Source organism: Manis pentadactyla, chromosome 10 (assembly GCF_030020395.1).
Source record: "Manis pentadactyla isolate mManPen7 chromosome 10, mManPen7.hap1, whole genome shotgun sequence".
Taxonomy (NCBI): domain Eukaryota; kingdom Metazoa; phylum Chordata; class Mammalia; order Pholidota; family Manidae; genus Manis; species Manis pentadactyla.
This window is the reverse complement of record NC_080028.1, coordinates 15297803-15319096: the sequence shown is the minus strand read 5'-3', so window position 1 is coordinate 15319096 and position 21294 is coordinate 15297803. Positions and strand designations below refer to the sequence as shown.

General features: G+C 41.2%; 2 protein-coding genes across 6 annotated transcripts in view; both read left to right on the top strand.

Moving 5' to 3' along the window:
* TCP11L2 (t-complex 11 like 2) overlaps positions 1–7572 on the top strand; it is a 37623-nt gene extending 30051 nt beyond the window's left edge. The window contains exons 9-10 of the mRNA XM_057486447.1: positions 810–982; positions 5167–7572. Of these exons, the coding sequence (XP_057342430.1) occupies positions 810–982; positions 5167–5414 (421 nt within the window). The 3' untranslated portion in view covers positions 5415–7572. The remainder of the gene's footprint in view (positions 1–809; positions 983–5166) is intronic.
* Positions 7573–14225: 6653 nt separating this feature from the next.
* POLR3B (RNA polymerase III subunit B) overlaps positions 14226–21294 on the top strand; it is a 133555-nt gene continuing 126486 nt past the window's right edge. For 2 of the 5 annotated variants that reach the window (XM_057486444.1, XM_057486443.1), the window contains exons 1-4: positions 14227–14453; positions 17900–17932; positions 20760–20816; positions 20897–20961. In XM_057486444.1, coding sequence (XP_057342427.1) covers positions 14382–14453; positions 17900–17932; positions 20760–20816; positions 20897–20961 — 227 coding nt within the window. In that variant the 5' untranslated portion in view covers positions 14227–14381. Of the gene's footprint in view, positions 14454–17899; positions 17933–20759; positions 20817–20896; positions 20962–21294 lie in introns of all 5 variants that reach the window. The other 3 variants (XM_057486446.1, XM_057486441.1, XM_036891169.2) reach the window with 3 other exon arrangements.

Sequence of the window (21294 nt, the reverse complement as noted above, 5' to 3'; positions counted from 1 at the left end):
GGTATCTGGCACATTGTAAGTGCTCAATAAATGTTAGCTTTTAGTAACTAGTTGTTAAATCATCTCCTTTACAGTTGTTCTGCCCATCTGGTTATTTTATTGTTTCAATTCCCCTCATCTCCTTTTCTGTCATCCTCTGCACAAAGCTATCTTAAAGACCCTTTCTGGATTGTGAGATGCAATTTTCGGCCATCATTCCCCAGTAATGTGGACCCAACAAATGTCCTTTCTAATTACCTCTTTTTCCTTACCTATTAAATAACCCACTGCTAATTACCTTCTACAAGTCTCTGGGCTCCATGTATTTGGGACTTTTGATCTATTACTTGAAAATAACAATGGGAAGGAGCTTCTTATCTTTGATCAGGAAAGGTCAAGTGTCTTAGGTAATTTGCCTTTCTAGTATTGACCTCTGAGTATCTTCATTTCTTGCTTTTTTATTGGTATTACATATTTACTGCTCAGGCTTGGGTAAAGGAGTTAGTTCTCCCTCATATCTAAGCACATTAAAAAAAAAAGTATGAATGAATCTACCCAGACCAAAGGATGGATTTAAGAAGGGTTTAATTTAAGAAGTAAATAGGCATTTTCTTTGCTTTTCTAATAGCCCTGCATTGAAATGTGGTTGCAGACTTGTTTCCAGGCACCTTACTTTTCTGTCTATGCTTTCCTATTTAAACACTACCTACAGAATTGAATACTTTTTTTAATGTCTGTATAAAGAAAACAGATAGTTGAAACAAACGGTATATTAAAAAAAAAAGATGAACAAAAAAACTATCCCCGATGGATTTTGTTTTGTTTTGTAGAACCTTTAACTTGAAGGAAGTCCTGAATTCTATTGGTGTTCAGACTTGTATTGAGGTTAACAAGACCCTGACGGAGAGAGGTTTATGCATTTTAAATGCTGAGGTCCAAGCTAATCTTGTGGGTCAGTTTTCAAGCATTGAAGAAGAGGACAATCCTATCTGGTCCCTGATTGGTAGGTCCTCATGTTTTGGGGTTTTTACTTTAAATCCTCTTTGCTTTAACTTGCTGATTTTGATTACAGTCAAGTGTCAGTCAAGTTTTATTCTTAAACAGATTACCTACCTCTTTGGAGATAATAACAATGAAAAAAATGTTGAAAATAAAGTATTAATATTTTCAAACGTTTGGGACTTGCTTCTTCTGCATGTCTATTTAGTGGAGGGGGCAGTGTTTCAGGGCCTTCTATTGTACTGTCCAGCAAATAGATTTTTATGAAGAAAATGCCATCGTGCTGACATGTTAAAATCCTAGATCAGTGCAACAACCCAAACCAGTTGGCAGTGTGTTCACAGGAAGTTGATACTGGCTCTGCTGTGAGCTGAGGCCTCTTCCTTGGTCAGGCCTAAAGACACAACAAGTAAAAAGGCTGTAGAACCGGGAGGATAACGGGTGAGCTATTTCGTACTTGGTTGTTAAATGAGTGAATATTTTTAGTGAGTTGGAAAAATGGAGAAGTAATAGCTCAGAGTCTGTTACCTGTGACAGAACTAAACTAGCTTAAGGACAAAAGAAATGTGTTTTCTCATATAACTGGGAAGAACTGGGCAGGACTGACCACAATTACAGGCCTAATCAGAGCTCAGACTGTGTCACTGGCCCTAGTTTGCCCACCTCCATCCCTCGGCACAGCTGGCCTTCCCCGGTGCTGGCTGCCTTCACAGATGGACTTCCCATCAGAGCAAGTCAGCTTCACCTGCAGCCTACATCTTTCCATGTTTAAATCAAGTGGGGAAAAAAAGGAGTTGGCTTCCCTGTTAGCTCAAATAACAACCCTAGAATTGAGTTTCATTGACTCCAGTTGGCCTGACTATAGGTCATGTCCCGTTCTTGAATCAGTCATGGTGGCCAAAGGGTGAGAAACTTAAACCCGAGACATGTGTTCAGCTTCTAGAGCCCGGGTGAGTCGGCTTTACTTCTAACACCTGGTCTATGAGTAGAGAGGAGTTGGTTTCCCCCAAACAAAGTTAGTGTGCTGTGGCCTTGGGAAGGGGGAGAAGGTGATGTGGGGCACAAAGCAGTGTCTACTGCAGAGGTAAGGACCAAAGACTAAGGAGGAAAAGAGTGTAGAATTAAATGTATCACATTCTAGGGCTGAGCTCCAAGTCTTCCAAGTGCAGCATTGACTTCCCCTAAGGATACAAGTACCTGTTATTGTTTATTTGAGGCTCTCAAATAGTTTCTCTCAGTCTTTTCCATAGGGACATGGAATGCTGGAGGTCTAGGCCACTCTGGCCACCTAATAGCTCCACACTTCAACCCCTCCCCTAGAAAAGAGCAGCACTGCCAAGCGGTGACAGCTGATAACAGTAACAGACACAGCATAGCCACCGCCGCCTGTGGCTGAGCCCTGCTGTGCGTCACCTTCAGTGCTGACGTGCATCTGTCCTCACAGCCTGTGGTCTCCCACTCAACAGCTAATACCTGGCAGGGAGAGGGCCGACTGTCTGCAGTCTCTGCCACATACCACTAGCCCTGTTCGTGTGCAGGCCTCATGAGGACTGGGCGTGTTTGTTCACGGTTATATCCCTGTACCATGCTGGGCCCAGAAATGACATTTAATAAATACCCGTGGGGGGTGAACTCATGGGAAGCTTGGAGAGGGTGAGCAGCTCTTGTTCAAGGGCATGTAACCAGCAGTAGCCGAGTCGGGATTCTTGCTGAGCCTGAATGACTCCCTGAGCTCATGTTCCTAGTTGCTCTGGGTGGCACTGCAGTCAGAGCTGGGACTCTGCTGTTTGTTGGCTGTGTGCTCAGAGCATCCCGTGCCCTCTGTTCCCTTGCTTTAGATAAGGGAAGTACTTGCCGAGTCAGAAGGGAGAGGGAAGCTGGGGGCCAGGATATGCCCCACCCTAAGCTGGCCTCTCAAAGTCTGGCAAAGTAGCTCTTTTTTTCCACCCAGCTCTCCCCAGTCCAACTTTGTGTTCTTTTGCAAATTGAAAGCATTTTTTTAACCTCATTGAAAGTATTGTTGCCTAGCAACTTGAATGACTCACTTGAGTGTCTCTCCTCCAACTCTGGAAGCCAAGGGCCCGCCTTTGGCAGGGACTAGGGTTGCCTGTTCTTAACTGGACACACGTTTCTGTCCCTTTAGCCTTCGCCTAAAAACTGACTCTTCCACAGAGGAGACAGAAGCACTTGTCAGGATTCTAACAATTTTGAAAGAGTGTTGTTCTCTAAACAATCTTGTGGGAAAGTGGACCGTATCTGTGATGAAAACAGACCTGGATTCCTGACAGGCAACCGGTCTAATGGGAAATTTAGTTCACAACTGAGTCCTCATTTTCTGCCTGAAGAGAAGTTGGAACCCATTAAGTACTTAGAGGGATCCTTGGATCCTACGAAGGACTCAGCCAACATTAGCTGTGGTTTTCCTCCCCTTTCCTGATAGTCAGTCTGCCTTCTTTTGTTCTTAGCTGAAGTGTGCATTTATAATAGAATTACAACTCCCACCGTGTTTTTAGCCTTTTAAAAAAGTTATTAGGAAAGTTTTGTTTCAAACCAATTTTTTTCAGATCTATATCAAAACGAAGTAGATCTTAGAGATTACCTGCTGTGTCGATTATTTACATGTTTATAGCATTTGTGTTTTTTTTAAAGTAATTTCCAGTTGTACAAGTGATACATCCATGAATAATTTCTTTTAATCCACAGATGAAGTAAGGCCCAAATCATCTCTGCCTGCCTTTGCCGGCCCCCGTTCCTCCCTGGCTCCCACGGCTTTCAGTTCGGGGTTGATCTTTATGTATTTTTCTCATTTCATTCTCGCTTCAGTCATCATCTGTGATGTGCCTGTCACATACCAGACCAGGGCTATAAAGATTAAAAAGATTAAAAAGACATAGCCCTCACCTTACAGAGGGAGACTGTATTCTCCTTAGTAAACTTTATTTGTGAAGTTTCTGTTTCCAAAGCCAAAGAAAGCCTGTGGAGCAGTGGGGGCTACAGCAGGTCCAGTGTGTTCAGTACTGTTTGTCCGATACTGTTGCAGACTCATTCATTAATGCACTTGCCTGCTTCAGCGATGTAGTCTCACACACAGATGCACTGGAGCAGTGAAGCAGGAAGTGTGGGGAAGGCAGCACACGGGAGAGCCAGTTGGGGTGGCCCTTCCTCAGGGCCTCTAGATTGTTGGCCGTGTGCGAGGTAACCAAATAATGTATTGTCCAAACCAGGGACCTTTGCAAGTGCTCTTTTTATTATGCCAGGACAGTAGGCGTAAACTTCACTGTTGAAATTCTGATTCTAGGAACACCTGTGTGTGTGCTCACCCTTGTCATGTAGTAACTTGGGCTCTCAAGTTTGCCAGATCTCTAGATTTTGCAAGAGGAACCAGAAGTTTGGATTTTTGTATGAAACTCCTGATTTTTAAATGGTTTCTATTTTTAGAGAACACTGTGTGGGGTCAAACTGGCAGTGCCCGTTTACAAACTCTAAAGCAGAGTACACTAAAGCAGTATGCATAACTAAAAGTATGGGCATCTAGTACTGAGGTTTTGTAAAAGATTCCCTGCCCTGCCCCAGAAGTGCTCTGTGTTTTTATCAGCTGGCTGTTGCTGCGTAACAAGTTCCTGTGACACTCTACAGCTTAAATAAAATAAACAATATTGCTCACAAGTCTGTGGAGCAATTGGGAAGCTCTTTGGTTTGCCTCGACTCACGCATGTTTGTGGTCAGCAGTGGCTTGGGTAGGGAGCGCTGCTGGTCTTGGCTGGGGTCTCCCAAGGGTTTGGAAGCTGATTGGCTGCAGGCTGGTCTTGGACAGCCTCAGGTGGAACAGCTAGGCTGCCTTTCATGTGTTCTCTCATCAAGCCCAGGCTTGATCACATGGCTGTGGTAGGAAGAGAAAACAGATAGGAACCTCTTGAGACCTTGGCATGGAACTGACATTCCAGCACTTGTGCCACATTCTGTATCGGCCAGAGCAAGTCCTAAGGCCAACCCCAATTCAGGACATGGGGGAACAGATGCCAGCCTCTGATGGGAAGAGCTGCAAAGCTACCTTGTAAAGGGCATGACACAGAGAGGGTAAAAATTGGGATTATTATCACAGTCTACCTATGATAATTATTATTCTAGCTTTTTAAAAATTGTGTGCTTTAATAATGGGACAGATAAAGATATCTTATTTTTCCCCAGATAAACGAATCCAACTGTACATGAAAAGCCTACTTTGTCTTCCAAGTCCTCAAAAATGCATGCCTCCCATGCCAGGAGGCCTTGCTGTCATTCAGCAGGAGCTGGAAGTGCTAGGTGCTCAATATGCAAACATTGTGAATCTCAACAGACAAGTGTATGGACCATTTTATGCAAGTATACTTCGAAAGCTGCTCTTCAGTGAAGAAGCCATGGGAAAGGCAGACATTTCTTCACCTTCTAATAACTAAAAAGGAACTGATATTGGATAAGAGATTGGAAATCCATCACTTCGGTACCAGTCTGTTTCCATCAGTGGCATTACTGATGTGGCTGCACCTTCTCAGTCCTGTCCATGGTGCAGTGCTAGCCCGAATCTGGGTAACCCTGTTGTGAGCATTGCAGAAGACACACACATCATATTTAGAGTCTATTTGTGCATCATCTTCAAGCTCAAAAGAGACATTTTTAATGAACAGAAAATAATTTGTAATTAATTATATTACCTATATAATACTTTTTAATGTTTTCTTAAGCATTTGTATCTGGCTTATTCATTCAATTGCCTAAGGAGCTGTATTTCCTCTCTTGTCACTATCAAATCTAATGATTTTAATTTTGCTACAACTTCTTAAAGGGCTGAAACTTGTGAGAATAACCAAGGTCATTGATGTTCTGAATAACTGATATGAAGTAAGCATAATTGTATTTGAAATGTACAATTAAATTGTATTAATGTATAATAGAAACTTACATAGTAAGTCTTCAGATTCCACAAATGTATCAGTCACATTTTGTAATATCAATTGTCAGTATTTGTTTAGAATTTACATTTATAAAATACATTTTAAAACTATATACAGATTTTAGATAAAACTTCCCTTGTTCATTTAGTGAAAATAGAAACAAATCCCTACTAGAATTTACTCTGAAGGTTTGTTTCTGCTTGCAATTTATCCTGCACTCTGAGAGAAACAATTTTCCCACAGATCTCTTAGTGAATGTCCTTGCATTTCTCAGACCATTGGTGAGGTTTATATAACAGTTTAATATTTTTACATAAGGCAGGAGCAGTTTGAATTGGTTTACTTGTCAAAAGAAGAGATGTTAACAATAAAACAAGATCCCCCAAGAGATCCCCATTCTCAGCGAAGTTTACATCTGAAAAAGAAATTGTTGAACTTTGGATTTTTAACCACATAACTTTCTAGCAAATGCCTTCTGTGTTTGTTAAATTCTTACCCCTCTCTGACCAAGATGCTCTTCTAAGTATCATCATCATCTTCTTAAGCATCAAATCAAAATTTGCTGAGCTGACACTAGTTGTCATTGGGCTTTTAGAGAAATCTGCTTGTCCTGGAATTACATACTTCCTTTGAAGTCTTAAGGGAAATACTGTTTGGTCAGTCAGTCTAGTAAGTGCTTTATTTGCCTAAAACACATTTTTGATTGTTTTGTTCTCTAGGGACTCATTGCACCTTAGTTTGGTGAGGAAGAGTGGGTAGAAAATAAAAAAGAGTGCTCTTCTCTTCCTCACTGTCGTTTCCTTACCACGACATCTGCTATGATGGTGCTACTTAATTATTTGATAAAGTTCTGGGAAATGATTGTGTGAATAAATTAACCCCAATCTTTCTTTACATTTTGGAAGGGTCTGCCAAAATCTGAGGGAATTTTAAAAGTCTTTTTTTTTTCTTACAAAGACCAATAACCAATACATAAATCAGCCATTCTATCCATTTAAGCAGCTGTATGGACGTGGAGTGTTACAGAAGAGCGCATCAGTTGTTTTTCCTCTTCCTCTGTTTCTGTTCTGCCCATGCTTTCCTAGCTTAGAAACCATAAGGTGCTGAAAATTGTTTTTGTTTTTGCTTAAGTTGAAGTAGTTTTCAACTGTGTTTACTTTGGGGCATGGGTGGAGGGAGGGTCTGACACAGAAAAGTAATACGGAGTGTGATTTTTCTTTTTTTGTCTTTTTCTGAGGTGAACTGTATACCTAACAAGAAGACCAGGTGGTTCCCTTTTTATTATCAGATTGGAATCCAGCTGATATTCTTATATACTTGATTATAGTGCAGTTGCCTGCAGGAAAATAATGTGTAAACATTTTTTAAATGCACTTAAAATGAACGGCATTTTGCTGCTGTTTTTCTCTTAAGTGGCAAAGTAAATCTCAGTGTCTTATGTCTGCATTTAGGCAACTACATTTATTGGGATTTTAAAGTCAGATCCCTTGGTATGTTGTTTATTTGTTTTTTTCTCAAATGTTTACTTCTCTTTTTGAGGTTTTCTTAACATGGTCTTGTTTTGTGATGTCAATTTTATTAACCACCATATGCATTTTCGTTCTGCTAAAGTATATTGTGTGCACTAGTTAAATTTTAAAACATTAAAAATCATCGCAAGATATCCAGTGTCTCTTTGTTTTCTAAACCACCATTGGGTAGTTTAGGGCTGGAATATTGTACAGTCTTTATTTTAGTTGTTCTAAAATGCTGTTTCTGGTGGTTATCAGAGCCTTACAGAGAGATCAGGTCATGCTCAGTCAGTCAACAAACCTACTGAGCATCTACTACATGCCCAGAAGTAACCTGAGTGTTATACATAGATGACTAGATAGATGCTATCCTCAAGAAGTTTATAATCTAGTCAGAAGGACAAATTGTGAACAATTACAAAAGAGTATAATAAAGGCTATAAAAAAAGTACACATAGTGCTAGGGGAAAAAATGTCAAACTCTATTTCATGGAGAAAATCATTCTTGAGCTACAATAGGAAGGATAGGTAGGAATTTGCCAAAAGGCCAAGAAAGGGAAAGGTATAATAAGCCAAGTGCATGGTGAGTACAGTGGTGTGGAGAAATGGTGAGCCCAGGGACCAGCATGAGGTAGAAAAGCTAAAGTGATAAGAGAAGTGAAAGTGAAAGGAAGTAAGAGACGTAAAAAGATTCTGGGGTGTCAGCTAAAATGTGTGGGTTTTGTCCTGAAGGAGATAAATCAATGAACCTTTTAAAACAGGAGAAGGTTACAAACAAATTATATTTTGGAGAGATTACCCTGGCAAAGAACACTGGCAATTGGTGCTGGGATATTTCTCTGTGTTGTGTGCATATGCGTGCATGCACTCATACAGGGTACAGCAATAGAAATGGACTCCAGCTGGCTGAGGCAGAAATGGGATTTATTGTACAGGTATTAAATCCTTCACAGACTGAGGAATCAGGCTTGAAAAATGAGTAGGAACCAGACAATTCAAACCTCAGGACTCCAGCCAAGTTGAATTCAGAGATTGATTTCTTAACTTTCCTTGCTTCTTTGCCTCATTTGCTCAAGATGTAAAGTCCCAGATAATCAACATACAGTTAGAAGAATCTAGGCCAAGTGCTCAGGCTCTATTTTGCAGAAGATGGAAGAGGACATAGCTGACCCTTAGACCCCTATGGTCCCACCAAGGTCACCCAACTAGGGATTTCTTCCAAATGGGGGAAGGGTATGCAGAGGACCAGAAAGAGAAAAAAAAATCTGCTATAATGTACATTCATGAGGACTTTAAAATAGAATGTGAGAAACGTGTGAGACCACCGAATCCAGCATGGCCTCTGAGAATGACTCTAAACAGTGATTCAAGGAAGGGAATAGGCACATGAAGTCAACCTTTATTGTTGTGTGTGGATGAACTGTTGAACAAGTAGCTCCCAAGTCTCAGTGGCCTCCTATAAGTTTATTTCTCAAGTTATGGTTCAAAGCAGGGGGTAGATTGCTGGGGGTGGGGGGAGGCATTACTCCATTCAGCCATGCAGGGACCCAACTTCCATCCATCTTGTGACTCGGTCTCCTAGATCTTCCAAGTCTTCTCCATTCACTCAGAAAACAGGGAAAGAAAAAGATTGCCCACTTACACTAATGATCCATTGGCTTCAATCATGTGGTTTCATCTAACTGCAAGGGAGGTGGAAAATGTGCCCAGGAGAAAGGGCCTGACTTGGATATTGGTGAGCATTAACAGTCTCAACCACAGATTCCTCCAGCTTCCTCCAATAAGCCCCATGAGACTTCTGTGGGATTAATATAGAAATCAAGTATAGAAATCAAGTGTATAATCTTATATGACTTGATTATTTTTCCTGTAATTCCTGATAAGGAATCAAGAACAGAACAAACAAGACCAAAACAGTTTCAGTGACCTAATTGCCCTTGCTATTGTTTCAATACCCTGTAAGACGTCGCGCCCCAGGAGACTGGAGACTGCCGAGGATTAAGTTTAGAGTTAGTTAATGGTTGTCTATTAAGTCCCCCCCACAGAATTCTATTGTTAACATGTATTTGCTCAATAAATACGAAGGGTGCCCTCTCAGCACCACTCTTGCGCTGTTAAGCCTCGAGTCCCCTGGCTGGCCCTTTCAGATCTTCGATATCTCATCGTGTCTCCTCCCTTATTTGTGGGTCAGAAGCAGGGAGGGACCGACAGACTTCTTTTCATGAAATAGGTTTAAAATCATGTGCCTTCTCTGATCTTTTAATAGAAGCTCCCCAGAGCACTATGTGAGCATATTTTGAAGCCAGATCCAGGATAAGCAGTGAAGAATTCTCTGTCTGACGGGCTAAGTGTGCCATCGTTATGGAGAGGTCCGCCTTTTGTGCAACATGATTTTATTTCTAACTCGAACCCTTCTTGAAACTAAAGTACAGCCTGTTCTACCTCTAGGGTTAAGTTCCAAAATTTTCCACTCATTGTTTAGTAAAAGTAGCACAGGATGGAGAGTCACAAGACTTGAGTTTGAATTCACTGCTTAATAGCTTTATGAACTCAAGCCAGTTTTTTAAAGTCTCCCTGAACCTGTTTCTTACCCTCCGTGTCTGCCCTACTACCTTCTTACCTCACAAAGATGTCACAAAGATGAGTTGTCTTTGAAGTTGTCTGCAAATGCTAAAGCATAATGTAGCCACAATGCATCATAACTGTAATTTATTAGTCCTAAATCTCTTTCAAGCTTCAAGAGGTTTTAGTATTGTGAGATGTGATGATCAAGTGCTTAAGTACATAAGAACACAAATTGTCATATCTCATCAGAACTATGGTTCATTAAGCCCAATATTGTCACTGACAGAAAAACTCAAGGATATGTGGAAGACCGTAGTTATTGTCCTTGATGTCAACTTCAAAGGATAGTGGCAAAGCCCAATGTCTTCTAATTTCATTTTGTAATCCATTATGACTTTATCCTGCATGATTTCATCTATCCCATTCAGCAACTTGTGACCTTTTCTTCTCTATTTTTGGAGTGGAGCTTTATCTTTTTATTTCTGGGCTTCCTGCATTAGCCTTTTTCAGATTTCAGGGGAAAGGGAGTCACTGTAGAGCTTCATAAAAAAAAAAAAGAAAGGAAATCCAGGAATCTGTCCCAGCAGCTGCACTTAAAGACTTGGTGAAGAATCTGCATATAGCTTTTTCTCTTTCAGAACATAATTAAACGATAGCCACCGAGCACTCATCAGATGGCAAGGACTGCCCGATACACTTTATATAAATGATCTCCTATAAGTGCACAACACGCTGTGAAGCAGGTTTTATCATTTTCACATGTGTAAAATGAAAGAGGCTGAGGAAGTTGCCCAAGTCTGCAGGGCAGGTAAGGGTACTCAAATCCAAAAGAGTCTAACCCTGGAATGTGTTCTTCCCTACTTGCTATCTTGGTTTCCTTAGGTCATCCAGTCAAAAGTATTTCTGTCATGATGTTACCAAATGCTGACTTGGCGTTTACTTCCAGGGTCCTGCTTTCTGTCGCTGACCTCTGTTTGTGCCTCTTAATTAAACACATTTCAGGGGAGAGAATATGATTAGGTCTATTTGTCACTCATCAGTATGGAATCCCCTCCCCACTCTCCCATACTGGATGGGGTTCTCATGACAAGCCTCCTCAGCTCCCTTACACGGCTGTCTTTTGCAGGTTCCTGACTCTGTCAGCTGGGATGGCACAGGATGGCCACACAACACAAAGCCAGGCTTTCCAGAGGAAGGCCTGTGGGCCTGGCAGGCAGTAAGAGGTTTTTGGACCATCCAGTCTTGCTCAAAATGCAAAACTACTTTCTGAATACAGGAGTTAGTAACTCCTGTCTGTGTTCATCATCCCCTTGCTGTTTGTGAAATTAGACTTCAAGGACTCCTTCTCCCTTGCCTTTTCTGACTGAAGAGCCCTTATTCTCTCCCCAACATTTTTCTGGTCTTTTCTAGTTCTATCATGAATTTATTCAGGTATAGAAATCAGGACCATCCATATTTTTTCCCAGTCTGAATGCACCAAGGTTTTGAAGAAGACAAGATAATCTTTCTTTTTTGCTTATAATATCTTCATGTTGAAGCCCCTCAAAATAAGGTCTAATTTCTTTAACGTGGCATAAAGACCATAAATGGCCCAGCCCCAGTGGATCTTTCTAGCATCATCTATAGACACTTCCCTATGTACAAGCCCTATGGGAGAACCACTCCCAATTGCCAGAAAGTGGCATTTTGTAATCTAAAGTCCTCATACCATAGCTCAGGCTGTTTTTTCCTGCCTGAAATGTCTTCTGCATAATACCCCATCTGTTTAACCGGGTATTATGATAGAGTGGTTAAAAGGATGGACTCCAGGGTCAGATAATTACAGATTAAAATTCCAACACTGCTTGGCAAATTTCTTAATCCCTGTGAAGCCTTAGTCTCCTCACCTGTCAAGTGGGGATAATTATACTTACCCCCGGTGGTGGGTCCTTGAATCAGAGGATGCACATGAAGTGGTTCCTCCAGTGCTTGGCAATAAGGAGACGCTCAGTGAGCAGAAGCCCAGCTCTGGCACTTCTGCTTTCCCCGTCCTTTGCTCTCCTTTAACTGGTGCCTTCCATTCCCCCACCCACTTCCCAGACAGTGGTCACTTTTTCATCCGGCTACCACAACACCTTAGACGGAGAAGTGACAAGCCCATACTCCAAGATGTCAACCATTTTCCCTCTGCGGCTTTAGTTCCCTAACTGCCCAGCACTCTACTCAAACAGCTAGTCTTTTTGTACCAATATTTCAGGAAAAAGACATGACAGCAGAAAACAGTAAAACTTTTGGTTTTACAAGTCCAGCCACTTAGGGAATCAGAAAGAAGACATGAATAGACCTGGGGGCAAATGTTGATACCTTGGGGCCGGGCAGGTGCACTGAAGGCAGGATTGCAGGGATTGTGGTGGCTGTGATCTAAGGGCTGCCACCACTCAGCATCCCCCATTGTTGCCATGTAGGACTCTGGGACCATCACTACCTGATTCATCTCTTTTTCAAGAGAAACTAAAGTCAGGATTTTTAAAAACATGAAATATTTTGAATTTATTATCACGCACAGCATTTTTTTGTTCGAATTATATTTGTTCAGGAACAAACAGTGGGTTAGAACCTGGGAATACAAACAAGACGGTCCCTGTTCCAGGAGCTCCCAGGATGAAGGAGAGCTAGACACATAAGCAGAGGGTATGGTATTGAGTGATAAGTCTTATGTTAGAGACCGATTCCCCAAGTGTGATCACAGGGCCAACAGGATCAGCGTCTGAGAACTTATTGGAAATGGGAATTTTCGGGCCCAGCCCAAACCTACTGAATCAGAAAGTTTAAGGCTGCTTTAACATGCGCTCCAGGTGGCTGAGGTGGATGCAGAAGTGGAGAACCAAATGGATAGTGGAAAGCCAGCAGGATTTTGAAGTAGTAAATCAACACACCAGAGCCAACCTTGAGATCTTTGCCATCTGAAAATTACTTTACAATCCCTTCCAGGCTACTAAATAGGTTGCTCTCTGCTAATTCCAAAGGATGATACAAAAGCATATCTGTCTCTTTAAGTAAAGTGTAAGGTCTTCAAAAGTAGGGTCTAATTCTTCTCTTTTTTCTTTTTCCTCCTATTTTCAGATATCAGAACAATAGTCAGACCATACAGGCATTGACATTTACTTGAAGTAGCTGATTCAGAAGTTCGACTAATCTGGTGCAAGAATTATACATTCACAATGAGAAAATGGCAAATACTTCTTTACAAACTTGTAATTTACTGTGGCAAAATACTTAAGTTTTGCCATTGTAACCATTTAAAAGTGTATAGTTCAGTGGCCTTAAGTACCTTCACACTGTTATGCAATCATCACCATCATCTATCTCCAGGACTTTTGCATCTTCCCACACTGAAAGTTGTTGGTATCTTTTGTCTTTTTTTTTTTCTATTGGTTTGTATGAGTTCATTTTAAACTAAGGGTATCAATCCTTTGTCTTCTGCTAACTTGTTTTTAAAGAGCTCTTTTCATGGTGACTTTTAAAGTTCTGTTCAGAAACTTAAATTTCTCATGGAATCATAAAAGTATGGTTAGAATTATACTACCACATCTATGAATATTTTATTTTAGTATTTCTGATTGTGTTCCCATCCTTAAAGGCTTTCACCAATGTTACGAATATTTTCACTTTTTCCTTCTAAAGTCTTGTTAGCATTTAAATATTTAATCCATATAGGATTTACTTAGATGGATTTTTTTCCTAAATGGCTAATCAGCTGTTCCAATATCATTTACTAGATATTCCATCTTTCCCCTACTAATTTAAAACATTTTTCACACTAAATTTCTCCACCTGCTGGTATTATTCCTGGGTCTCCCTGTCTAGTGCTTTTAGGATATAACACTTTTAATCACTTCCTATTAATGCTGCTCTGCTTTCCAGTTAATTCCTCCTCACTTGATGGCCATTTTAGTGGTTGTATAATACTCTGTCACACGCATGTACCATATTTTTACCAGACATTTGGTGAATTTCCTGGTTTTTCACTCAATACGTGTGATTTTGGATTGAGTTAAATGAATTCTCCCTCGGTGGCTAATGTGACGCAAAATGTTCGTTTCCCCTCTTTAAAAAAATTATTTTAAAATTACAGTCAATATATGCTTTACTGGGATAATTGTCTGCTGGGATTTAGGATTACCCGGGCGATACCTCCGAGCGATACCAGGGGGCGCAGTTTCCCAGTTTCGCCGCAGTCACATCCGGGTTCCACCGCAGATTCGGGCTGGGAGAAGGCGGAACCTTTCTGTCGCGCCTCCAATTAACCTGCGCAGTGGGGATCATTTAGGCCTGCGCGCAGCCCTTGTGCTGCGGTTTGCTTGGGGCAGCAAAGACAGGAGTGAGTCTAATCGCTTCTTCCTTCGTCGTGAGCAGCATGGATGTGCTTGCGGAGGAGTTTGGGAATCTGAGCCGGGAGCAACTGGCTGCGCCCATCCCGACTGTAGAGGTGAGGGCTGGGCACGCGGGGCGAGGAAGGGAGGGACCCGCTCTCAGGAGGCGTTGCCCGAGGGCTCCGGCGGCAGCGGGGGGCGGGCCGCGGCTTCCGCGCATGCTCAGGGCTCGGCGAGCTGGGCCTCCGGGACGACCACCGCGTGCGCGAGGAAGGGCCGAGCCCAGAGGAGGTTGCCCCTGCTGTGCGAGCGAGCATCCCCGCGCACTGCCCTTGGCTTGGACCCCTCCCAGTGTTCGTGTCTGTCGGGAGGATTCGTTCGCACACCCACCTTGGGGGACGTACCCCATTTTTATGGGCTGATAGAGGACACTTAGGTTCTGGGATCTTGGGCCACTTTTGTGAGGTCTCACAGCTCGCTGTGTTGGTAAAACCAAACCGTCCGAATCCCAGGCTAGTAATCTTTCCTCTTAACCTGCCATTCAAGTTTGGGCTGCAAGAGTATTTTAAACGCCCTGAAAATTTACTCAAAATTTTGCCTAGGTTTTTAACCGGGAGTAGCCCCGTAGCTTTCATCAGATTCTCGGAAGCTAAGGGAAACTAGTACAGTGAGCTGCATAATGAAGTACAGCTGTTGACATAATTTTAGTTTCTGGAAAGGCATGTCATAATCTCTCTGGGCCTCAAAACCTTCATTGACATGGAATGGGGAAGTGAGAATCAAGGGAGAGATTGCAGGTGGAAGGAAAAGGACACTTGAACCCCGGTAGGCAAGACTGATGTTTTCGTGGAACTAAAATCTAGTAGTACTAGAGTGAGGAGAAGTGGAGAAGAGGTGAAAGATGAAGGATCGGTAAAGGTCCTGATAAGGAGGTTCTGTTAGATAATGGAACAGCGATGAGATGCTATGAGGGGTTTAAGCCGGAGAGTGGCACCATCAGTGAATCTATTAGATTATAAGAACCTCTTTCTAATCATTTGGAAGATTAATAAAGTCGAGTTATAATTAGTCCATCAGATTCAATCTCTGAGTACCTGCAATATCCTGCTGATCATCATCAAGAAATACTGGATTTTTAACTCTTGAGGAGTTAACATTAAGAGCCAGCATTTACTGAGCACTTACTATGTGCCAGGCTCTGTTTAAGCCTAACTATGCATTACGTTATTTCATTCTCTGAAATAAGTACTACTTTCACCCTATTTTGCCTGTGAAGATATTTGAGGCTGAAAGTAACTAACCCAGTGTCATGAGGCTGTTAAGGGGCTGATCAGGACTTTGGACTCTGGATGTCTGACTCTAGTCTTCATGGTAACTGCTGACTGGACTGCTTCTCCAGAGAGCTGATGGAATAAGCCCAAAGGATTTATACATCTTGCCTGAATTTGCACAGCCATCAAGGAACCAGAACCACAATTCCAGTCTTCTGATTTAGGAATAACAGTTCCTGTTCCTGGCCCTCTGCATCTGATCCACCATCACATCTTAAGGGCCCTGCCTACTAAATGCATTTAAGTCTGAACCTTCATTCCCACTGTTCTCCAAGTCTGAACTGCTGTCATCTCCTAGTACCAAGGCTCTGACTTGTTTCACTCCAATCTGTTCTCTGCTCTGTAGCCAGAGGCATCAGTTTAACAAATATGATCACGTTGCTCCCTTGGTTAAAATTAAATCTCTGCCCATTGCTCTTAGGGCAAAATCTCCCTCCCTAGACACTCCTTCTTTAGATTTTGCCATGTTTGTAAGGCTTTCCTCAGTCTGGCCTCTTTCGCCACATTCCCACCTCATCCTCATCCAGCCCTGAGATCACTCTATTTTATTCAGATAGTTCCTTCTGGGTTTTTCTCTCATTTCTCTTTGTAGGCTTACATACAATAGAATGCATAGATACTAAGTGTTCAATTATATTAGTTTTGACTGTTACATATACCCAAATAACTACCACTGAATTCAAGGTACAAAACATTTTCAGTAACCCTGGAAAGTTCCTTTATGAACCTTTTGAGTCTACCCCGCTAACACCTTTTGATTTCTATCATCCAAGAATGGTTTTGCCCTAAACCCTTTTAAAAAAAAATAAACTTAATTTCTTTTAGAACAGTTCTAGGGTCACAGCAAAATTAAAAGGAAGATACAGAGATTTTCCATCTAACTACTTCCCCACCTCTCTTCTTTCTTAATTTTTTTTTCCTCCAGGTCGTCTGCCTCCCTCCCTGGCCACTCCTTCTCAGCCTTCTTTGCTGGATCTGCCTGCTGCTCCTCATCTCTAAATGATGGAGTGTTCTTGGTCTCATGTCATATAACTCCTCCCCATCTACACACCTTATGTGATCTCATCCATTACATAGCTTTGATTATGCATTTGCTGACCTCTTCCTAATTTATATCTCCAGGCCACTCTTTTCCCAAGTTTCAGACTGTGTTTGCTGTCTGACATCTCCACTTGAACATCTAATGGATATCTCAAACTTAACATGCCCCCTTCCAAACTCCATAGCCAAACAGCTGCTCCAGCTCTGTCCCCGGCTCCTTGATCTCCAGGTGGTGCCAGTCTTGAGTCCTCTTTCTCAGAGTCTCCACCTAATCTGTGATTAAGGCCTGTGGGCTTAACTTCAAATTGTGTCTCCTTGCCGACAAGTTCTCACTACCTGTACTATTATCAGCCTGGAAAATTGCAATAAACTCCTAAATGGTCTCCCTGCTTCTAACCTGGTCTGTTCTCAACCCAGCAGCTAGAGTGAGCCAGTTAGAACGAGTTACTATCACATCATTCTTTCGCTCAGCACCTTCCAGTGCTTCCTATGACACTCAGAGTGAAAGCCAAAGGTTTTGCACTTGCTGCAAGGGCCTATATGATCCATAGGCCCTTCGTCAGAAACTGTATTCTTACTTTAGACTCGTTTCTGACCATTTGTCAGATTTCCCTTTAGCAGATTAGATGCCATATGTGAAAGGAGGCCTATCTTCTTAGGCCACTTATAACCTCAGGAAGGTATGAAAAGTCCACATAAGAACTGGGGAGGTGTGTCAGTTTGTAGCTATTTAGTGTAGGAGAAGAATGCCATGTGTGCAGTGCTGCAGCCCCAAGACGAGCTCTGACCAGACAGTAGTTGAGAAAGAACTCCCCTTGCGTCAAGAGACCCAGCTTCCCCATGACTCTGGGACTCACTTTCCCTTTCTCGAACTGGCAAACCCTGCTTACTCAGCAAATGTCCTGAGACTAAAATAAAGTATGAACATTGCTTGAAACCTTGAGTCGTCAAGAAGAGATTAAGTTATGCTTTATTTATATGCATGTATGTATACATATATCGTGCACATATGCGCACACATATATGATTTCTATAAAAGTGGGAAAATTTTTAAATATTTTTGTTTTGGTTTTCTTTCTTTTGTTTACTTTGATGAAGTAAGTCATTTTGGGTGCTTCAAAAAATCTTCTTGTAGAAATACTGTGGTTGCTAGCACAGAGTTCTGATATTCCTGTTGTTTTGGTTCACAGGAAAAATGGAGGCTGCTTCCAGCATTCTTAAAGGTAATTGTTTAACCCATAGTAATAGTTGGTTAGTTTTTCCAATGAAAAAATTCAAGAAATGTGTATTTTTTAAAAGGTTAAATGTTTATCACCAGCTAACTTTGTTTGACTTTGTACAACTATGTACCTTGCTTGTTTCCGGAAATACAGGGAATTGTAAGGCAGCATCCCTGATGATAAAGGGCTGCTGAGGGGGTGGTAATCTAATTTTCTAATTTTGGAGAAAGGAATGATGCCTTGGTGGTCACAGAACACCTCTCGACCTGAGACCCTAAGCCACATTTTAAGAGGAAAGGGTTTAGCTAAGCTGAAAAGTAGGATGCAGAGAGCATGGCTTGATAAAGGTGCTCAGGTGGAGCCTCCTTGGGGTCTGAAGGGAACAGTGACCAGGCTGTTTGGCTGGAATGCAAGAGTGGATAGGCAGAGGAGCTGCTAAATGGGAGCTTGGTGTAGGGCTTCAATTCCATTTTAAAGAGCTTTTGCTAAGAAGCAGGAGCATCACAATGACAAACCAGCTCGTACCCTCTAGGATGGTTATAATCAAAAAGAAAGATAACAAGTATTGATAAGGATGTGGGGAAATTGGAACCTCCATGCCATACTGGTGGGATGATAAAATGTTGTAGCTGCTTTGCACAACAGCTTGGCAGTTCCTCAGATGGTTACATGTAGAGTTACCACATGAACCAGCAATTGTACTCCTAGGTCTCTACTCAAGAGGTATGAAAACACATAGAAACCTATACACAAATGTTTGTAGCAGCATTATTTGGAATAGCCAAAAAGTGGAAACAACCAAATAAACATCAACTGATGGATGGTTAAATAAAAGATGGCATATCCATACAGTGGAATATTATTTGACATAAAAAGAAATCAAGTGCTGATACTACAATGTGGATGAGCCTTGAAAGAATTCTGCTAAGTGAAAGAATGGAGGCTTGAAAAATGCGTAGAGTTTTATCCGACTTTGCCCTGTGTTACAGGCAGTGGGGAGGGTGCTCGGAGATGATACAGGGGAGGTGGTCAGGGCCAGATTTCTGACTGGGCTTGAAAGCCATGTTAAGGATTTCGGCTTTTCTTCTAACAGCAGTAGGAAGCTATTGAAGAATTTTTAAGTAGAGGAATGATCAAGAATGAAATTAACTAAGATCAAGGGGAGGTGTCTTTTTTTAATTACAACTTTTTTTTCCAAGGAACTGTATATAAAAATATAGGCATAAGAGGAGGGGTGGTATCTGTGATTCAGAAAAAAGATAGCCGATGACACACAAAGAAGAGAGCGTTCAGTAGCGATGTAAGACTATGGTTATTTCATTCATTCATTCAGAGTTGGTATTCTCCTTTATTCAGACCACCTTAAATTTATTTGTTCAAGAACAGAAGTATAAAGCTTTAAATACATAGCTGAAGATGGAACACACAGCTTGTAAGGCTGCCAGTGCTGCTGGCTAACAGAATCAAGACTGAGTGTTAGGCTGGCATAACAACAGCAAAGAGGGACAAATGTAAATCTCTTTACTTAGTTTTGCACAAGTATCCAAATCAGTAGTGTTTGACTTGATAACATTGTTTTGTGAAGATAAAAATTACCCTTTGAGTTTTAGTTGATAAGGCCAGTAATGTGGCCTTGGCTTTCCAGTAGCAGTAGTATAACATCCAGAATGAGGGGCGTAGTAGCCCCACTGTACGCTGGTGAGACTGTTGAGAACGTTGTTGGTGAGGTCAGCATGCCCGTGTTAAGAGGAACATTGACAGCCTGGAGCATGCTCAGGGGCAGGCCATCAATTGCTGAAGATTCTGGAAGGCATGCAAGTCAGAAATGGTTGAAGGGCCTTTCACCCTGGAAGTGAGACCAAGAAGGAGAGAGTGGTAACTAAATGGCCTGTCCTAGAGCAGAATTTTCTCCTGAAGAGACAATTAAGTCCAAGGTTGGAATCTGGAAGAAGGCAGACCTCATATTATTATAAGGTTGAACTTCATCCCCAGCAATCAGGACTGCTTCTAAATAGGATGGTTGCTTTTGTAAGCCAGTGAGATCCATAATAAGGAAGTGTAATTACAGCAAAGGCTCTGTGATTTTCTGTTAGGAATGTTCTAGAAGTGTTGAACTAATTGTGCTTAAAGATCAATATTTAAAAAAATGAACACATACAGTCCTTGTAAATCCTAAGGTTTTGGAGTCTGTGTTTATTGTTTCTGTGTTTTCCATAGCAGCACACGGCTGTATGTATGTATCATTGTTACTGACTTCTGAGATGGAAAGGAAGTCACTGCCAGCTGGTATCTGATCTTAGCTTCCCTGAGATTTACCTAATTTTCAATATCAAATGCAGTTATTTTCAGTTTTCTTAATAAGGGTAATTTTTTCCCCTTGTTCTTCTGTAAGTGACATGAATGACCAGAGTTTGGATATGTGAAAATCATGAAATTTCCCCATTTAGGAGAAGGCGAAAAAGAAAATTGGTATCGTTTGTGAGTTGAAGAACTAATGCTCAATTGCTGAATTTTTTCGTTTTTTGTAAATTGAAAGTATGCAGAGAAAATCCTGCCTTATTTATCAGCTTATGGGGAGTCATTAGGTATAGTCACGAACTCACCTTGAATTGCAAAGGTCAGATTGATTGTCATGGTGGAAAATTTAAGGGTGTATTAGTAAGATGGAGGAGACATGGAATGAGGTCACATAAATGTAAAATTTTACTAAATAAAATTCATGGATTTTTTTTCTCACTTCGGTTTTGAGAAAAATCTGATGATCATCTGTGGTTAGAGTCTTACATAATCTACTACTTTGCTAACCTACTTTTAATTTTTATCTGTTTAGGTGAAAGGCCTTGTGAAACAGCATATAGATTCCTTTAACTATTTCATTAATGTAGAGGTAAGCATCAGATCTTAGAAATAGACATAGATAAGAATTAATTGGCAGAGTCTTTCCTAATGTTACTCTTTCCACTGCAGATAAAGAAGATCATGAAAGCCAATGAAAAGGTTACAAGTGATGCTGACCCCATGTGGTACTTAAAGTAAGGAATCAATTGCTCTTAATTTTCTGCTTTGATTACGTCTAACATTTTTTTAAAGTGAATGTAGCTGCTATCAAAACTTTTAAAATAATTTCTTTTTATCTCTGATAATTATCAAGTGTTTAATTTTTAATTGTCAATATCAAGTGCTCAATTTTTAATTGGCAAACTAATTATAACAAATAGAGTTATGATTGAGAAGTACTGAAATTAATGGGTTTAAAGCTATTTTTTAACAATTTCAGACTTCGAGAAAAATTACCACAATGTCACACAAGAGTTCCCCGATTATCCTTTACCCAGCAACTAATATTGACATGTATATGTGTTTTA